General features: G+C 46.0%; 1 protein-coding gene across 4 annotated transcripts in view; it reads left to right on the top strand.

Annotated features, from left to right (window-relative positions):
* RNF216 (ring finger protein 216) overlaps positions 1-19,115 on the top strand; it is a 124,081-nt gene that overhangs the window by 21,195 nt on the left and 83,771 nt on the right. For 3 of the 4 annotated variants that reach the window (XM_030579134.1, XM_030579135.1, XM_030579136.1), the window contains exons 2-6: positions 6,414-6,539; positions 7,826-7,959; positions 10,809-11,681; positions 15,514-15,590; positions 18,377-18,479. In XM_030579134.1, the coding sequence (XP_030434994.1) occupies positions 6,473-6,539; positions 7,826-7,959; positions 10,809-11,681; positions 15,514-15,590; positions 18,377-18,479 (1,254 nt within the window). In that variant the 5' untranslated portion in view covers positions 6,414-6,472. The remainder of the gene's footprint in view (positions 1-6,413; positions 6,540-7,825; positions 7,960-10,808; positions 11,682-15,513; positions 15,591-18,376; positions 18,480-19,115) is intronic. The other variant, XM_030579137.1, reaches the window with a different exon arrangement.

Genomic DNA, 19,115 nt, shown 5'->3' with positions numbered 1-19,115 from the left:
CTACCAGTAGATAAAATTGCTCCAGTGTTCAACTTCTGAATAATTCTAGTTCACTGCTTTGTTCATAGCACAGATACCATTTCTTAGTATTGGGGCCTCTTATTGGCTCTAGAAAAAACTGTGATATGGCTTGCTTCATAACGTAAGGATAGTGATCATGAGGTTTATCAACTGATAACACAGTGCCATTAATTTCAATTGATAGTTTTGTCCGGTTACCAGCCTACACAAATAGTGTTTTTTCTACCAGTAGATGGCAGCAGAAAACCCCGCCAGATAGTCTCATTCTTTGGTTTACCTCTGAAGACTGTGAGTGGCATTTCTGGTAGAGTAAGTTTTTTTTTAGAGTTTTTTTTCCTTTAGGGATCCTTAAATGAGCTACCCATCTCTCCCACCTGGATTGGGTGGTTTAAAGCCAGTTTGTCACTTTCTCCATAGCATCTCATGCCTCCTTGGTCTCGTCTCCATTCAGTCACCTTAGCCTAATCCTCAGAACAAAAGAAAACTGGACAATGTCCTGTTTTGAGGAGCACTGAGAATTTTCTGCCAAAGACTGGGTGTGGGTGTGCGGGCGGGAGGTTGGCCAAGCAGGGCCTGGAGAACCCCAGAGATGCTTCGTCTGTATCAGGAAAGCCTATTCAGATAAGTGTATGAACACTTTGTCCTCTAAGTCTGGTTCCTTCTCTGTGAAGCATGTTTGCGCTTCTACTCTGCATCTGTAATTAAGGCTAAGATCTTGTCATGGTTGTTATTAGTAAAAGTTATGGACAGGTCACGGGCAATAAAAAAAAAAATTCACAGAAGCCATGACCTGTCTGTGACTTTTGCTGCTGCGGCTCCATGATTTCCCCTTTCACCATGGTGGCTGGGAGCTTCGGGGTGACCATATTTCCCAAAGAGAAAATGGGACACCCCAGCCACTCTTCTGAAGCATCCCCCCTCTCCTCCCACCCACACCCCCATGCAAGGCTGTCTCTCATCCCTGGAACCCTGAGGAGGGGCCCCCTCAGGAGTCTGCCACCTCTCGCTGGAACCCTGGCAGGGAACCCACTTTCTGCCAGCTTGAGTTGCACAGTTCCTGGGGCTGAAGCACAGAATGTCACTGAGGTCTCGAAGCCACTAATTTCATGATTTCCATGACCTCTATGACATAAACATAGCCTTATCTATAATGTTCCCGTGTGAGCATCTTTGCAAACTGCTAGAACAGATTCAGGCCTTGGCTACACTCACACTTTACAGCACTGCAACTGGGGTGTGAAAAAACACCCCCCTGAGCGCTGCAAGATACAGCGCTGTAAAGCGTCAGTGTAATCAGGGCAGCAGCGCTGGGAGCGTGGCTCCCAGCGCTGCATGCTACACCCGTAAGGGATGTGGTTTACATGCAGCGCTGGGAGAGCTCTCTCCCAGCGCTGCCGCTCTGACTACACTCACACTTCAAAGCACTGCCGCGGCAGCGCTCCGAAATTCCAAATGTAGCCATACCCTCAGTGGTGTAACAAAGTCACTCCCTAGAGAAGCTCTGTGGAAGTTATTTTCTGTGGTTTCCTCTGTCCTTTGTTTTGCTGATGGGTGATGGTTTTTGAAATCCTACTTCTCCATTGTTCTTTTCCAGGTCAGAAGAGTGGCACCTTCTTACTGTCTAGTTTTCTTTCCTGTCACGTCTTTCTATACTGGAATAGGCATCCCACCTGTTGAATGACTTGTGACCTTAGCTGAAAACTAGTAATAAAGGAGAGATTTAATTTGTAATCTTAGTTTCCTGGCTTCTTTGCCAGAACACTAAAATAAAACTAAGTTTAAATGATTCCTTTCTTTGGATGACATTTAAAATTACTAGGCCTTTGGCTTCAAGAATGGCCCTCTGAATCTGATGGTGGAAACAATAAATCTGAGAAGCAGATTCCATCAGTGAATTAAGGACTGTAGATGAGGCTGTATCAAAATCAGGTGAGGGGTAATGGTGAGATCTGCCTTTAAAATGGCCCAATATACTGCCTGTCTTAGGGTATGGCTACACTTACAGTTTTGCAGCGCTGGCAGTTACAGCTGTGTTCGTACAGCTGTGTAGGGCCAGCGCTGCAGTGTGGCCACATTTACAGCACTTGCAGCGCTGTTGGGAGTGGTGCATTGTGGGCAGCTATCCCACAGAGCACCTCGTCCCATTTTGGCGCTGTGGCTTGTGGGAAGGGGAAGGAAGTGTGCGGGTCTTTCCGCTTCCTGTTCCAACGCCCCGTGGTGCTTTGCTACACATTCCAAGCAGTTTGGCGGCAGCGCGATTTCTGAGATTTCTGTTACAAATGGAGCCTGAGCTGCTGAGGACCTTGCTGATGAATGTTGCCAGCACATCACGCATGGCAGTGGAGCTATTCCTTCAGCTGCAAAGTGACAGTGAGGAGTCAGACGATGGTGTTGAATCGCCTGACGCTGAAGACACTAAATTGCTTGTGGCAGTAACAGATGTGCTCAGCACCATGGAACGGCGCCTTTGGGCTCGGGAAACCAGAACTCAGTGGTGGGATCACATCGTCCTGCAATCCTGGGATGACGAGCAGTGGCTGCAGAACTTTCAGATGAGAAAAGCCACTTTCATGGCACTGTGTGCTGAGCTCGCCCCTACCCTGCGGCGCAGGGACACGAGATTGAGAGCTGCCCTGCCAGTGGAGAAGCGGGTGGCTATTGCAATCTGGAAGCTGGCAACTCCAGACAGCTTCCGATCGGTGGCGAACCAGTTTGGAGTGGGAAAGTCTACCGTTGGAATGGTGCTGATGCAAGTTTGCACAGCCATTAATCGCACCGGGCTAAGAAGAACTGTGACTCTTGGGAATGTGCAGGACATTGTGGATGGCTTTGCAGAAATGGGGTTCCCTAACTGTGGAGGGGCAATAGATGGGACACATATTCCTATTCTGTCACCAACCCACCTGGCATCAGAGTATGTTAATCGCAAGGGGTATTTCTCCGTGGTTCTGCAAGCGCTTGTGGATCACCGTGGGCGTTTCACTGACATTTACTCAGGATGGCCTGGAAAGGTGCACGATGCACGCATCTTTCGGAACAGTTCCCTGTTCAGGAGGCTGAGGGCCGGGACTTTTTTCCCAGACCGCAAGATCACAGTAGGGGACGTCGAAATGCCAACTGTGATCCTTGGAGACCCCGCTTACCCCTTAATGCCATGTCTCATGAAACCGTATACAGGGAAGCTTGACAGGAGCAAGGAGCAGTTCAACTACAGGCTGAGCCGGTGCAGAATGACTGTGGAGTGTGCTTTTGGCCGTTTGAAAGCCCGCTGGCGTTGTCTTTATGGGAAGCTAGATTTGAGGGAAAGCAGCATCTCCGCTGTTATATCCGCGTGCTGTACCCCCCATAATATTTCTGAAGGGAAGGGTGAAAGATTCAGTGAGGAATGGACCTCCGAGGTTCGACGCCTAGAGGATGAATTTGCTCAGCCAGAGAGCAGGGCTACTAGGGAGGCCCAGGAAAGGGCTTCAAGGATTAGGGATGCTTTAAGGGAGCAATTTGATGCTGAGAGCCAACAGTAATGTTTGTTGCCTTTGCTGTGCTTTGTTCTACTTTGGGGTACAATATTTACCACTTCCTGCAATAATATAACGTAGTGAAAGAGAAATAAAATCCTTTATTCAACATTCAGTACATAAAATGCAAGGGGGGTTAGGGTGGTGGACTGTACATTCAGAGGTTTGAATATGTCCTATTTTGATTACTGTTCAATGTCTGCTGCATGTCAGGATTACTATGCTGCAGGGTAATGGGGGTGGAGTGCACAGGGTAAGAATTATAGTTATCAGGGCTGGTAGGTGATCGTACAGGTGTTGGGGGCAGCTGGGGGTAATAAGAAACTGGCTGCTGGAGGAAGGGGTGTTGTGGAAATACTGGGGAACAAGAAAGAGGGCTTTGGGAGGGCTGGGGGTTACCACTGTACATATCTACGAGAGACTCGAAAGACTCAGTTTGGCGAGCCTACTTTCTCTGTTGTAGTGATTCATAACTGATTTGATCAATTCCTCTTTTGATTTTCTGGGATTTCTTCTCAAGTTCTGCAATCTACGTGAGGCCGGTGATCTGGCTGCATTAGTCAAGGTCACTAGAAAAAAGAAAGATAGAACCATGTAATACACAGAGGCTACATTGTTTATTATTACACAGTGAAGGACTTTTTCGACTTTTGGTAGCATCCTTCTCACTTACCTCACATAACACAGAGAGGCCAGGGAAGCTAAGTCATGGCGAGCAATGGGGTGAGTGTTTTTCCTCCGAGTTCCCCTTGGGAGGGGGAATTGACCGATGGGTCACTGGGGTTTATCTGCATTGGGTGCAGGACGTAGCTGGTGTCCTGCACAGGGGACAGTAGTGAACAGGAAGGTGGCTAGCTGCTGGCGGGGGGGGGGGGCGCGTTCATGCTGTCCTGCTAGTGAGGGGGGGGGAAATGCACAGCTGTGCTGGCTGCCTGCTGGGAAGGGTGGGGCAACACCGGACCGCACCGCGGGGCTGGCTGCCTGCTGGGAAGGGTAGGGGAACACCAGAGCGCACCGCGGGGATAGCTACGTGCTGGGAGGGGGGGTGTAGAACACCAGAGCGCACTGGGAGGGGGGGACCGTGAACCTGGCACCCTGCACTCAAGTATCCCTAAATTCTCAACAGGGTTTCCTACTGCCAGACATATCACTGCTGCGTGTTACCTGGGAAGAGAGGGAGGGTCTTCTACAGCAATGTGGATTCCGCCCTGGCCCCTATGCAGCTTGCCTGTGTGCAGCCATGGTCCCCCCACCCCTCGCTGCACAGTGGATCGGACGAGTTAGCCTGACCGGGACAAGGACCACGGTGGCTCTCCCGATAAACTTGAGAAAGCACATTGCGCACGCTCTGCAACTTTTCAAGAGATTACCGAGGCAGATTACAGAGACGTGATAGAGCAAATCAATGAGCTATTCCATGTTTAGGCATGCATGCAGGCAGCCGTAACCCCAACCCTCCTCTCCCAAAACATACAAATCTACTTACCCCGAGCACGATCCTCAGTTTCTTCCTCACCAGCAACTTCCTGCTGCTGCGACTGGCTAGCCTCCTCCGGGCTTGAGAAGAGCTCCTGGCTGCATGTGCCCTGGGACTCCGGGGTGTCTCCCTCCGCGGCAGTAGCCTCACTGTCGCCTTCCTCTACACCCTCCCCCACTTCTCCCTGCTGTGAACTCTCCATCGTGGTCCTCGGATTGGCAGTGGGGTCACACCCAAGTATGGCATCCAGCTCCTTGTAAAAACGGCAGGTTGTGGGGGCAGCTCCTGAGCGGCGATTTCCCTCACGGGCTTTGCAGTAAGCACTCCTCAGCTCTTTTATTTTGACCCTGCACTGCAACGCGTCCCGTTCATGGCCCCTTCTCATCAAGGACTGCGATATCTGCCCATAGGTATCATAATTTCTCCTTCTGGAGCGCAGCTGTGCTTGCATAGCCTCCTCACCCCAAACACTAATGAGGTCCTGCAGCTCTGAATTGCTCCATGCTGGGGCTCGTTTGGTGCGTGGAGGCATGGTCGCTGATTGATTGAATGATTGATTGCACTCCACACCTGGCTGAGCAAACAGGAAGGGGATTTTTAAAATTCCCGGGGCATTTAAAGGAGGGGTCAGCTGAGCCCAGGGCAGTGGAGTGTGCATGATTACCAGAGAGGCTTCTAAGGTATGCTGGGATACCTCCTTATGCCATGGAGGTCAATAAAAACGCTGGTGGGTGTCCACACTTGCTGACCAGCGCTGGATCCCCTACACCCGAGGCTCGACCGGATGTACAGCCAGCGCTGCAACCAGGGAGTTGCAGCGCTGGCCGTGCTTTGTAAGTGTGGCCACATCCTAAGTTGCAGCGCTGTAACCCCCTCACCAGCGCTGCAACTCTGTAGTGTAGCCAAGGCCTTAGTTCTGACTAGTACAGTAACTATCCAAACACTGATTCTCTCTAGTGAAGGGGCCCCCTTTACCTTTTGCTTGACTCCAATAGTCAGGGCTTTGGAGCTGCACTCCAGCTCTGCTCCAGCTTCAGGCAAAAACTTGCAGCTCCACTGCTTCGGATCTGCTCTGTGCTCCAGCTCTGGGATCCGCTCCAAAGCCCTGCCAATAACTTCCAAAAATATCACCTATGCACTTCAAGTGGCTTGTTTTCTCTTTTGCTTAATATTATCACCATGTCACAGGCTTAGCTCCCTTAAAATGTGTGTGCTTTTTCTGAAGTAATTCTGCATTTCCAGAACTTGCAATTGAAAAAAATCCAACTGAGCACAGCTGCAGTAGGATCTTGGAACACAATCCTTCTTGAACTGAAATTAGTCCGTGTGTGGTGTGGGCTCTGAAGAGAGAACAAGGTGGGACCCTCTGTGTTCACTCTCATTTTGGTCTTGTTTTCCAGGTCCTGAAGTTGTGATTGCCATGCTCAGGTATTGATGCTCATATGCACAGCTGTTTAAAATGGCAGAGAGAGGTGGCAACGAAGAGGTAATTCACCTGAACAGTTTCCGTAGCCACAGTGGGAAAGGTAAGTAACTTCATATGCACTTGCAAAGTCCCTAGATCGAACACTAGTGCTTGCAAGCAGTAAACCTCTGAAAGCTGTGTGAGTAACACGTAAGGTGTTCGCATGCTCTGCTGCACCAAATTGCATTCTCATTTGGTTGCCAAGAAGTGTCTGAATTTCTCCTTCTCCCATTCCACTTTCTTCAGGCTGTTTGTTAAGTTCCTGGAAAAAGCCACTCAGAATAGAGCTATTTTTTGCAAATCTTTGAGGGACTGGTAGTGCAGCCCACCTTTTAAGGGTCTCCCGGCATGGAGGCTGGCTTTGTGTTCATGTCCTGATAGGACTGTGTAAGTTTGCATTTGTTCTTTCACAAGTGGAGTTTAAAATACCAGTGTCTTTGTGTATTTGGAGATAAAGGGATAGATCTGTTTTCTGTAGGCAAGTGATGAGCTGTCATGGCAGTTTTTTGTTGTATCAGATTACTGACGGTTGAACCAAAATCTTGAGCATCAGATCCATGCTTTGCATCTGGGATAAGTGTTATCTGTCATGTAGCAAAACCATAAATCTCTGGATGAAAAGTGTGTTCAAGGTTCCAGAAACTGCTTATTTCTGTGTTCTTAACCTGTTCTTGTGAAGAGCCTTGTAAGATAAGAACACCACTTCCTGGCAGAATACACTTTTGGCTGGAGTAGTAGATTTCCTAAAGCCAGTGATCCTATCTCATTCACTCAGTCCTGCTAGGTCATTCTTTGCTTTCATAAGAGAATGAATGGCACTTGGATTCCTTTTCCCTTCTCCAGCACCTGCTCAAATGATCAATCAAATGAACAGCCTTTAAGATGTTGACTGTGCTGGAGCCTCATGTATGCAGTGTCTCCTATCCCATTCCTTGTGGAAATTAATTTGAAGAAACTGAGCACTGAGACTAGAGTATCTATTAGCACTTTCAGCAGCCTGTGCTGCTATGCCATTCCCTAAACCGGCTCCTGCTGGAATCTGAGATGAGGATTTGCATAGCACTAAAGAATAAATGTTGTGGTTTTTTTACATATGCGTCTGTTTGAGGTGGCTTCTGCTGTTGTCTGCACTTGTACAGATTTCCTGACGTTAGTATGCTGACTGGTAAGGAGATGGCTGTAACAATGAAGTGTGCTGGCACTACTGCCTTTGAGATCCTTTCCCCATTATTGCAGTGCAAACTCTAGAACTGCCTTTTTTTTTAGGATTGAAATTGTATGGTCTAAATATTTTATGAGCTGCTGCAAACCTTTAGCAAATAGATCGTGTTCTCTGCCTTACTGCAGACTGGATAAACAGGAGAGATGAAGGACTTATCACCATATCGGACTCCTCAGATGAAGAATTACCTTTGTTGCTAGACGGGCCGCTTCAGCAGCGGCAGGAAGATGACGACGACGATGTAGTCATCCTGGTGGAGGTGATTTTCATACATTGTACAAGTTACCACATTATTTTTTGCCTCTCTAAATAATCTATTGTGCAGGTGAATGACATGCTGCTTCAGAGCTCACAGTGACCACTGTGGTAGCTTATTCAGCTGGAGCACCTGAGCTTAGTGTTGGCTGATGACTGCATTGGCAACTCTTTGGGACCTCAACTCCTCCATCTTATCTGGGTAAAGTGAGGTTAACAAAACCATGCTGCTTAAGACAGTGGTGTAGCCAACAAAGATTACAGTTCCCAACATATAATGATTTTCTCTTGATCCAAGAAGATGGAGCACTGGATACTGGGATATGTAGTCTCCTTGGGCTGCTCCGTATTTAAAATCAGAGGGGTCATGGACTTTGCTTGATTTATGGGCATGTGTCAGCCACTTCTGCAATCAAGGGCACAAAATTCTTGCCCGCTGCTTCCAGTAAACTTCTGGACTTGCATTTAGGGAAGTGGGGATATATTTGAGTATTTAACCATCCAATCCCTTAGGCATATGGCATGTCTCAGTGATCAAATCTGAGCATTAAGAACCAGAATGTCATGACCACTGACACATAAGGGAACCTGTGGTAAACTGACTCTGTGTTTCCAGCCTTCTTAGGAGGAAAGCGGTGTAGGGTAAGCGTGCAATGGCTGTTTGGCTTTAATCTTCAACGTGAAAAGGATCAAGCAATGCCATACGGTCTTAAATTTAACCATTTCTGTGTAGTATAGCAGTGCCCTGGTTTGATGCCTCCATATTATACTTTGGGCGCATACGTTTCTGGTGCAATGTTGAATGTGTTGCATTCTTGACTTCAGTTTTGTATACAATAAGCTTTTGCCAAGGTATGCAATTGTGAGGCTGTTGACTGCTGCTTTCCTCTCCTTTCCACATGCACTGCTTTAGGTCTTGGGCCGGCACCTCTCTCTTGGGGTGGAAAGGAGCATTTTTCTCACTCTGACTGGGTTTGGGATGCAGTCCCCAGTGTGTTAACCATGATCACTTTAGCAGGTCCGATCTAGAATCAGACTCTGCTATTCTAGTCCCTCTGGGGCAACGACAGTGCTAATTAGTGATCAAGGTATATTATTTATTTAGAACAAAAACATGTCAGAGAAACATCTTAAAAACAGTAAATTAGCCTAAATATAATGCTTGCTTTCCACTCCCTGCATCTGGGAAGGCCCAATTCCATAGATTCCTCCATGGAGCCTATCTCTCTTTCACCAGCCAGTCTCCCTAGACTGCTCCTGACAAGTGCCCTTACATTCCCAGGAATCCAATTTTAAACTGTTTGAATCCCTTTGAGCTGGTAGGTCCCAGCACCACAAAACAAGGTTTACAGTTGGAGACAAGATACATATCTCCTGAAGTTAACAGTTGGGCCCCATTGTCTTTCTAGTATGTGCCAAGGTGTTCTGATTGGGGAAGGCATTGTTCTGCTTTCCTCCTTTGTTCCTCCCCACAGCTCCAATATAAGTCAGAGAAGTGCATTCACATATGAAAGTCTTACAACCCAGAACACACATCTCCCTTTGCTGACCTGGTCGCGCACAGTTTTAATACCATTATTATAGTTTATTGCTTACCAGATCCACTTCTGTCACACCACCTTCGCAACATTTTCTCTCTAGTTTCTTGTAGGTGAGTATCTTTTCCTGGGGGCAGGAGTCAATACAGAAATATCTCTGAGGTTGCTCTCAGTACCATTGCCGGGGAAAAGTGAAGTCCAAGAGCACTGTCACCCTAAATTCTCCTGACTAAGCAATCCGAGGGTTTAGTGCAGTTTAGGGACACAGGGTGCCAGGTGTACTACAAAAAGGATCCATGCTTTCTCCATGTCAGAGGGGACAACTGAGTTGTAAGTGGATCTCTTGAGAGTTGGATATCTATCTGAGTGAATGGAACCCCAGGCCGGCAGTGGGCTGAGCAGCTCAGCCTGCCGCCACTCTGGGGTTCCGGCCACCGGCTCCTGTCAGGCGGGGTCTCAGCTGCCTGCCTGCTCAGCCCGCTGCCAGCCTGGGGTTCCCTGGGGATCCCCAGGCCAGCAGCGGGCACTGAGTGGGGCTGGTGGCCGGGACCCTGGCTGGCAACAGGGCAGCAGCCGGAACCCCAGAGCTCGTGTGCCACAGGTTGCTGACCTCTGTTGTACCTTATAACATTATTTTTCACCTGAACATGTCAGCATACAGAACAAGTTCAAAAGCTGCAACTTCCTAAGACTGTTCTTACAAAGCATATTTCATGTCAGGCTATTTAAAAAAATCCTCTAAGTTGTGCAATTTTTTTCCCATTAAAGCAACTACAGGTGTCTAGTAAAACAGATTTCTTAACAGAGTGACCATTCCATTCCAGTGTTTGAAAAAAGTAGGAATGGCTCTTCAACCTCTATTCGTGGGTTGCAAACCTCAGTCTGCCCAGAGCAGAAACAACGGCTGGGACTAGCACATAATGTTCTGGTTCCTGCTGCCTGTTAAGTGAATTGGTGAACTGAGGTGTGGTTAACAAACTGGTCAGAGTTCCCACTTCTTATTTTAAAGTGTGAGCAGCGCAGTGTGATAGGAATCCATTCAAATTATGTGTACTTAGTTTGCCCAGACATCTTTTACTATTAGTTTTGGTCAGAGTTAAAGTACAGTTGAACTGTGTTGCGAGAAGACAGTGAAATATAAGGTAGGGCAAGTTGCCTGTAATGAGTATTAGACCCCTTTATCATACTGCTTGCTAAACATCTTATTTCCCCTACCTCAGGCCAGAATTTTAGGTGGATGCACAGGTAGACAGACCACTCCATGGCATGTGCAAAAATGGAGAGCTCCCACTATTCAGTTTTCTTTTCTTTTTAGACCCCAAAACAGCAGATTCCGCGTCCCAATGTCATCAGATCTGCTGCTCAGTGGCAAGGTGTGAAGCAGCTGGGAGAAGTATCTAAGGGTGACATGGCATTGAAGAGTTTGCATCTACAAGCAGGGATTTGTCCTTTTGTGGTGTGCCAGAGAGCCCATTGTAACCACGTGGGGGAGAATGGTGCAGGGCCAAGCAGAGACCAGAATGGAAACCATGCCTCACAGCGGCCTGGACCCTCTGAACACTGTAGGCACAGGGTTGAAAGAGGGGGTGATTCAGAGCCTGGGCCAAGTGTGGTTCAAGCAATAAAAACAAGTCCACGACCCACTGGTGAAAGGGAGATAATCAACCTGGAGGAAGCTGGCTTCCTACCTATATGGGAGGAAAATCTGGAAGTACAGGACCAGGAGAATGAAGACTTGGATCAAGAGCTCTTACAAAACCTCAGAGGAGCAATTGCTGCTGCAGCAGCAGCAGCAAGCAGACAGGCCACCAGAGACAACAGTCGGTTGGATCATCCTTATTTCCAGCCCGTAGACAATGAGCCACATACTGTAGCAAGCTGTTGTGCTCCGCAGCAAGGGCAGCCTGAAGCAGAACTGGGATCTCTGCTAAGGGCATACCGGGAGGAGAACCCTGGGCCAGCCTTTCCCAGACCTGAACCACAGCAGGATGGGATTCCAGGCCCTGCTTCTCCTCAACCAGCTCATCCCCCAGAGGAAATGAGAGGCCAGTGGGCAGCAATAGACAATGAACAGCCAGGCCCAGCCTTCCCTGCACAGGGATCACTTGAGCCTGGCTCTGGTAACGTTCCAGAGCAAGGAGCTGCTGGGCAGGACGAAGACCTCACTGCCCTGCTCATCAAAGAAACAGTAAGTAATTTGTGTGCTGTGTTGGCTGAGGAAGTCACCTCATTTACTTGCCTACACTGTGCCTTTTAAAATGATTTGGGGTTTTTTGGCATAATGTCCCAATACAGCACTTCACAAGTTCAAAGCACAGCTCTCATTGATTTCAATTGCAACTGTGAGTGCCTGTTGCCTTGTCAAATCAGACCCCAGGGTCTCAAGTTGGACACCCAGAAAATGAAGAACACACAATTAGTGACCACTTGTGAAAAGTTAGGCAAAAGTCATTTAAACTGAGTATATCTCACAGGAACTCTGTAGCAGAGGCAGGGATTGAATTCAGTTCTCCAAGGTAGCATTCAGCTGTTCTTACCACAAGACCCTCCTGCAATCTCCTGCCTCGTTCACTATACACTTTCTGACTTCGGCAACAAATGAATCCGGGGTCCTATAGACATGTCTCCTTTACTACACAGCCCTGATTCATCTTCAGAGCAGTTTCATTCTGTGCACTGAATGAAGCAGAGGTCCTGTGGAAATAATAGTATGTGATCCTATAATTATAGACTGCATTATAATGAATAAAAACAAAGGGGCTGAATTAAGGTTGCCCAGGCAACCTTAATTCTAGCATTTCCTGACTTCTGAGTGCTTGAGTTTGCATCCTTAATATGGTTCTTTTTAATATAGATTTGTTGAGTGTAAGTTCCTAAATTTTCAAAAAAAGACATCTGATAAACAAATTCCATCATGTGTCGTCATACTGACATTCAAATGGGTCATCAGCAGGATTGGCACCTTTAGATCCATCTCACTTGAGCCAACAGAGTAAATGATAGCAGTAGAAGGTTATCGTCCTCTATGTGGACCTGCACTGGAGGTGGATGAGACTCTTTGCCAGTAACTTTCACAGGTGTCTGACAGCAGAGGAATGGTGAATCTTGGGTTCTGTTCCCAGTTCTGAAGGAGAGTGTTCTCTAGTGGGCACAGATTCTCCTGCCCGTTTGACCCCTTCCTTCTGCCTCATCCTCTTTGCCCTGTCCCAGTCCTGCTTTCTTGTCCCAATCTCCTTGCCCAGCCAATCCTAATCTCACCTCTCCAGACTTCCCATCCCACTCCCCGTCTCCTTGCACAACTGTTTCCAGATTTCCCTCCTCATCCTCTGCAACATCCAGCTCCTGTCTCCTCTGCATTCAAATTAAGTAACTTTCTCCTTCATCCTGCATAGGCTGAGATGGAGGGGTGAGGGTGTCATTCAGAACACAGGAGATGCAGGCTCCCTGTGCTCATTTCTGGTGCCTCATCCTGGCACAGCCTGCAGCCCCCCAGATCTGCAATTGTAGGGAAAGTCCTGACCACATGCAAACTGGAGCATGCCCAGTGCAGACAGACTCTTTGTCAATTTTACATGTGAAGCTCTAGCAAGTCCCTAATGAGCATGTGCAAAGTGACTCCTTCTCCTATTTCTCCCAACCCTCCAAAAAATTTATAATTTGGCCAAATTTGGATGGATTTGCATGGGGGTGGAAAATGGCACAAAGGTCACCCCCTGCGAGATTTCAGGTTTCTGCTCCAAAGCATGGAGACTCTAGGGCAGTGATTCTCAAAGCTGGTCCGCTGCTTGTTCAGGGAAAGCCCCAGCGGGCCGGGCCAGTTTGTTTATCTGCTGCGTCCGCCGGTTCGGCCAATCGCGGCTCCCACTAGCCGCAGTTCGCCGCTCCAGGCCAATGGGGGCTGCGGGAAGCAGCGTGGGCTGAGGGATGTGCTGGCCCTCCTTCCCATATCCCTCATTGGCCTGGAGCGGTAACCTGCGGCCAGTGGGAGCTGCAATCTGCTGAACCTGCGGACGCAGCAGGTAAACAAACTGCTTCGGCCCACCAGGGGCTTTCCCTGAACGAGTGGTGGACCAGCTTTGAAAATGGTGGACCACTGCTCTAGGGCTTTTCAAACTAAATGTCACCAGAAATGTTTAATATGGGCAAAACTTATTTTTTCCCTAGCCTTGTTCTTGGAGATGCTGAACCATTCTGGCTGAAATTTTCTAAAACGCTTAGCCAGAGACAGACGCCTGACGTAGATTTCATCTCAAACAGTTTTACAAAGTTTCATAAGCAACTGAAAACAGTCATACAATGGGAAGCGTCAGGTAACTTTAGGAAAAGGTGGGGCTGATAGGACTGCCTATAATAACATAAAATCATGACATTAACTTGATACTGGAAAACTATCCTTTGCTTGTAGCTTTATATTCCTTCCCCCCATCCTTTTTTCTGTGTTGTCTTCTGTGATTGTAAGCCCTTCAGGGCACTTATGGTCGTCTCCTCCATGTGTGCAATGCCTAGTGGAATGGAGCTGTCATCTAAGCTCTGCAACAATAACAGATTGTGCTATAATCTGGAGTCAGAAATACACCTTATCCCCTGGCATATTTTAATCTCTCCTCATCTGGAAGCTGTTCTGTAACTCTAATCACTTTTGTTGCCCTACTTTGTACCATTTCCAATTCTAATGTATCTTTTTTGAGGCGAGGTGAACATAAGAACAGCCATACTGGATTGGACCAAAGGTCCATCTAGCCTAGTATCCTGTCTTCGACAGTGGCCAATGCCAGGTGCCCTAGAGGGAATGAACAGAACAGGTAATCATCAAGCAATCCATCTGCTGTCGCCCCTTCCCAGCTTCTGGCAAACCGGAACTGCATGCAGTACTCAGGGTCTGAGTGTACTATGGATTGATATAGTGGTATTATGTTAAGACAGAAAATATCTATCCCTTTCCTAATCGTTTCTAACATTCTGCTGCTTCACATTGAGTTTCAGAGAACTATTCACAATGACTTCAAGATCTATCCTGAGTGGTAACAGCTAATTTAAGCCCCATCATTTTGTATGTATAGTTGGGATTATGTTTTCCCACGTACATGACTTTAGATTTATCAACATTGAATTTCTTCTTTCATTTTGTTGCCCAGTCACATAGTTTTGTGAGATCCCTTTGTGCTTCTTCACAGTTTGCTTTGGGCTTAACTTTGGACATAACGAAGTTGACTTTTGTTCTTGAACTACTACGTTTTTTGACAGTCTTGTAAGTCAAAATGCTGTACGTGATCAGGTTTACAATCCCTGTCCCTCCAGGGATAGGATGATGCCTTTTGTAAGAAGAATGCTAGAAAAGGTTGCACAAAAGCTATAAGTAATGTTCGGTCTTCTCAGTTCTGGTTTATCTTATCACTGACAGACACCTGAGTGCTTGGAATGAACTCCTTTTACTGATTGCGTTTCAAAGTGTTGCGAGTATTAGCAGAAAAGATTAAACTACTTAGGACAGGAAACTATTGAACAATAAAAAGCAACAGAGAGTCCTGTGGCACCTTTAAGACTAACAGATGTATTGGAGCATAAGCTTTTGTGGGTGAATTCCCACTTTGTCTTCACCCACGAAAGCTTATGCTCCAATACATCTGTTAGTCTTAAAGGTGCCACAGGACTCTCAGTCTGGATCTCTGAAAAGCAACAAACACGGCTACCCCTCTGATATTAAACAATAGCTACACTTGCTTCATAGAACCTTCCTTCAGTACCACCCCCCAGTGTGTCCAAGGGTGGCTGGCCTAAGCTCTTGTGCAAAGGGGTGGGTGGGTGTGGTGAGTAGATACTGAATGAGGGAACCTGAATTCTGTAGTTGCCACTCCCCAGGCTGGTTAAGCTTAAATTTTCTGTCAGAAAGTGCTCTGACACCTGAAAGAGGGGGCATGTTAGTTAAGCTATATATATTCTGTTCCTACTTTCATTGCTACTAGGCTTTTTCTGTGACTTTAATTTCCAATATAACAAACCTTTTGCCTTTCCCACCGTAGGAAGCAAGATTCCCAGATGTGAGGAAAGAGTATGTTGAGGAATTAATTCACATCAAGAACTGCTATGACCTAAATGTGTAAGTACAGAGCTGAGAGTCAGAATTTCTCACCATAGCAGTAAATTGGTTAATGGGACTGTTTACTCATGAAATAACAAACAAGTTGGCTACAGTCACATATTCATTGTCCTGATCCTGATCATATTGCTTCAGAATGTGCCAGGGAGGAAGTCTGCATTGACATGAGTGTCTAGAAGCACAGAGCCTTCCTTAATCATAACAGAATCCTTCTTGAAAACAAAGCTCCCCCATTCTGCCGCCCCATCCCCCCAGCCCTCCTGACACTGTCCCAGCTCAGCAGAACTGGCTGCCATTGTATTCTAGCTCCACCACCCTTATTCTTGGTAACATGAAAAATACTCTGCCTTCAGCTTTCCTATTTGTTCAAATCTTTCTGTGTTGCAGCTAGAGTTGTTACATTACTAGTAAACTTCTAGAAAAATGCCAGGTGGTGTCTAGGCGGCAATAAAGCACAGAGATGACTCTTTTTGTAAAGCATTGCTCAAAGGAGACTGAATTATTCCAGAATGGCTAAAGCTGTCTTGCTACATTAGAGCAGATACAAGTAGAGCTTAAAATAATACTTTTCTGGGTTCTTGGCAAAATTGAATAGTATGTTGGTACCATATATCTTCTCGCTTTTGGAATATTCAAAGTGTCACTAAGTAAAAAAGTCCTGTTAGGTCATGCAGGATTGTGCCTTGCAAAATATTTTTCTAGTACATTATTCAGCCTGCTTTTTAATGTCTAGGTACAGAGGTTTCCATTCCTTCCCTTGAGAGATACTCCGCAGCCGACAAGATCTCACATTCAGGAAGATGTTTTCCTACATTCCCTCAAGCAGATTTTTCCCTTAAATATATTCCACTGCTTCTAAATAAACATTTAGATAGTTTCTTTCCATCCTTCATGTTTATACCCTTAATATTTATAGACTGTCCTGATGATGTTTTACTAGCTTTCCTCCCCCTGCTGCTTTAAAAAAGTCAGTGGATGGGCTTAACTTTCCTTTGCCTATCTGATTTGAAAAAATAGTTTCCTGCTTGTTCCTGCACTCCAGCTTGTCACTAACTGGGCATGTACTCCTTATAAAGCTGACACTATGTCCTGGACTCACCTCCTGATACTTTGGTGTGGTTTTCTGTAACACTGGAGTGGTCTGCCCTGTTAGCTTTGTCATGTGTATAAAAAATATTCAGAGAAAAATCTAACATGTCATGAGTTGATAGTGTTAACTTTATAAATATCAGCTTCTGGTAGCCTAGAACCTGAGCCAAACTTTGACAAGTAAAACCAGTAGTAAACCAATCTGAGGATTGTTAAATTATTTCGCTAGATGTGTTAGTGGCTCCCGAAAAATCATTCTATGTTAAACACTGTATTTGAGATCTCTCTTGATTTACCCTAGGGTCAAAATGCCACTGAAAAAAGAATAATGTACTTCATTAACGCAGCACCACCCTCTTCCTCATTTCCTTGCTGAAATCTGGACACTTAGGCAGTTGAGAAGCCTAATGTCTTGGTATCAGCAGAACTGCGTAAATTCCAGGATTTTGAAACAAGAGGAAGTGACTCCAAGTATTTTGCTTCATCAGCATGGGTCTGTAGCGTAGAGCCTATCAGTATGGCCTGAAAATGCCATTTCACAGGCAAAAACGTGTTAAAGCTGATTAATAACCTCAGTAACAGAGCTGGCAATATGTCGCTGAGTTCTGATTCACAGTCCCCTGCTCTGATTATTACTACCCATTTCCTCTGTAGATATAGATTCTGAAATTTCCTCCTCACAGCTCTGGCAGCGTATATGCCCTGATGAGCTGTTTGCCATGGCCTTTTCTGAGCAGAAGCTTTTAGTTAAGCTAAACTGAAATGTTTGCATCTGCCAAATTCGTGATCACTAATAGTCGGACCTCTGCTGCATTGGACTTGGAGTGAAGTACGTTGTTTATTTTTCAAACAAACAAAAAAATTTAAATATGGCTTAAACAGTTGTAGCTAAACCAATTCCTAATGTGGTCTAGACGGTGCCTGTGTGACTTCAACCATATTGTAGTGAAACTCCTATTCAGAGCTTGCACCCTATGTTCAAACCGAGTTTAAACATGGTTTCTTCTCTGTTTCTGTGTGAGGATAGATGGAGAGTGGAGGATTTAACTAAGATTTGAAACAACTCTCCAGGTTGGAAAGGCTAATGCAGGGCTAGTGCAACACCTTGTGCTCTTGGATTTCTTTGATCTTAAAATAAAACTTTTGAAAGGTGTGTTTGTTCTAGCTGAAACAGCAACCACTGGGTTTGAGCTAGTGCTGCATGCATGATGACTCGTACTCTTTCCTGTTCAATCTCTGTGCTGTTAGTTCTACAATGAAGCACAAGTTTAAAAAGTAGTAAATGTTTATTTGAAGTCAACAATGATTTGAAATGCACCCAAAGAAGGTGCCTAGTTTAACATGGCCACTTTTCTGACTATGGCTGCCCTTAAATGTAGTGAGGTAGGTCATATTTGCCATCTTCTTTCTGATATGGAAATAATTATGATGTTGCTAACTCATCTGTGTGAACTGAACTTCAGGATCAAGTAAAAGAATGATCAAATGTTTGAACAATAAATAAAAGCGAGTGGATTTGTCTTTCAAACCTTCCTGGCCCTGTAGTTTACTCTAACCTGAAATGCCGCCTTTTAGCCTGTGACGCCCAGCCGTAGTATATCCATAGGGCTTCTTAGTTTGAAGAAGCTAAAATTTAAAGGAATGTATGGAGGGATGTGGGCTTGCAAGCCCACAAGTAACTACATTTATCTTTGCAGACTTTGTAATTTTCTTCTGGAAAATCCAGATTATCCAAAGAAGGAAGGCAGAGTGGTTTTAAATCCCAATAGCAGCCTGCTCGCCAGCCAAGATGAGACAAAGGCAAGTGAGAAGTGTCTTCATATTTAATATGCATCCCAGCAAACACAATCTATTTGGGCTGCTTTCAGTATAAGCTTTTTCTTTCAGGACATGTTTGTACACGATGCCTAGTGCAATGGGACCCTGATTGGGGGTCCTTTGGTATATTATAATTCTATCAAAAGAGTGCTTGTAAAATGACTTCCAAAGGACTTTTTTCTACTGGGTCTTGTGCACCCCTAGTTCCTGCCAGTTTTTCCCTTCAAATGTACCATACAAGACTGCATCACATGCAATCTCCTTCAATCAAGGAGAAATGTAAAGCACCCTGACCCCTTCAATCCTCTTTAGTAGGTAATTGACATCAATATGGAGTGCTGCTGTGTACCCAGCTCCTTGGAGTATGAAGTAGTCTGAAATTCTAATCTGATTCTCCATGTGTCATTGGAGTACTGCCATTCAGTCACTAGACTGGCTAGCTGCTTTAGTGTATTTCTCCACTTTATTTCCATCAAAAGTAACTGGAAGGGTTCCTTGTCTCCCCATTGGTTACATTCCTTTTATTTAAGTAGATCTCAAATGGTTATACAGGGGCCAGACAGCACAGATATTCAGTCTCATTCTCTTGAGAACAGAGCAAATCTTAATCCTGCTCAG

This window comes from Gopherus evgoodei, chromosome 10 (genome assembly GCF_007399415.2).
Source record: "Gopherus evgoodei ecotype Sinaloan lineage chromosome 10, rGopEvg1_v1.p, whole genome shotgun sequence".
Lineage (NCBI taxonomy): Eukaryota > Metazoa > Chordata > Testudines > Testudinidae > Gopherus > Gopherus evgoodei.
This window is presented reverse-complemented; position numbering and strand designations above follow the sequence as displayed.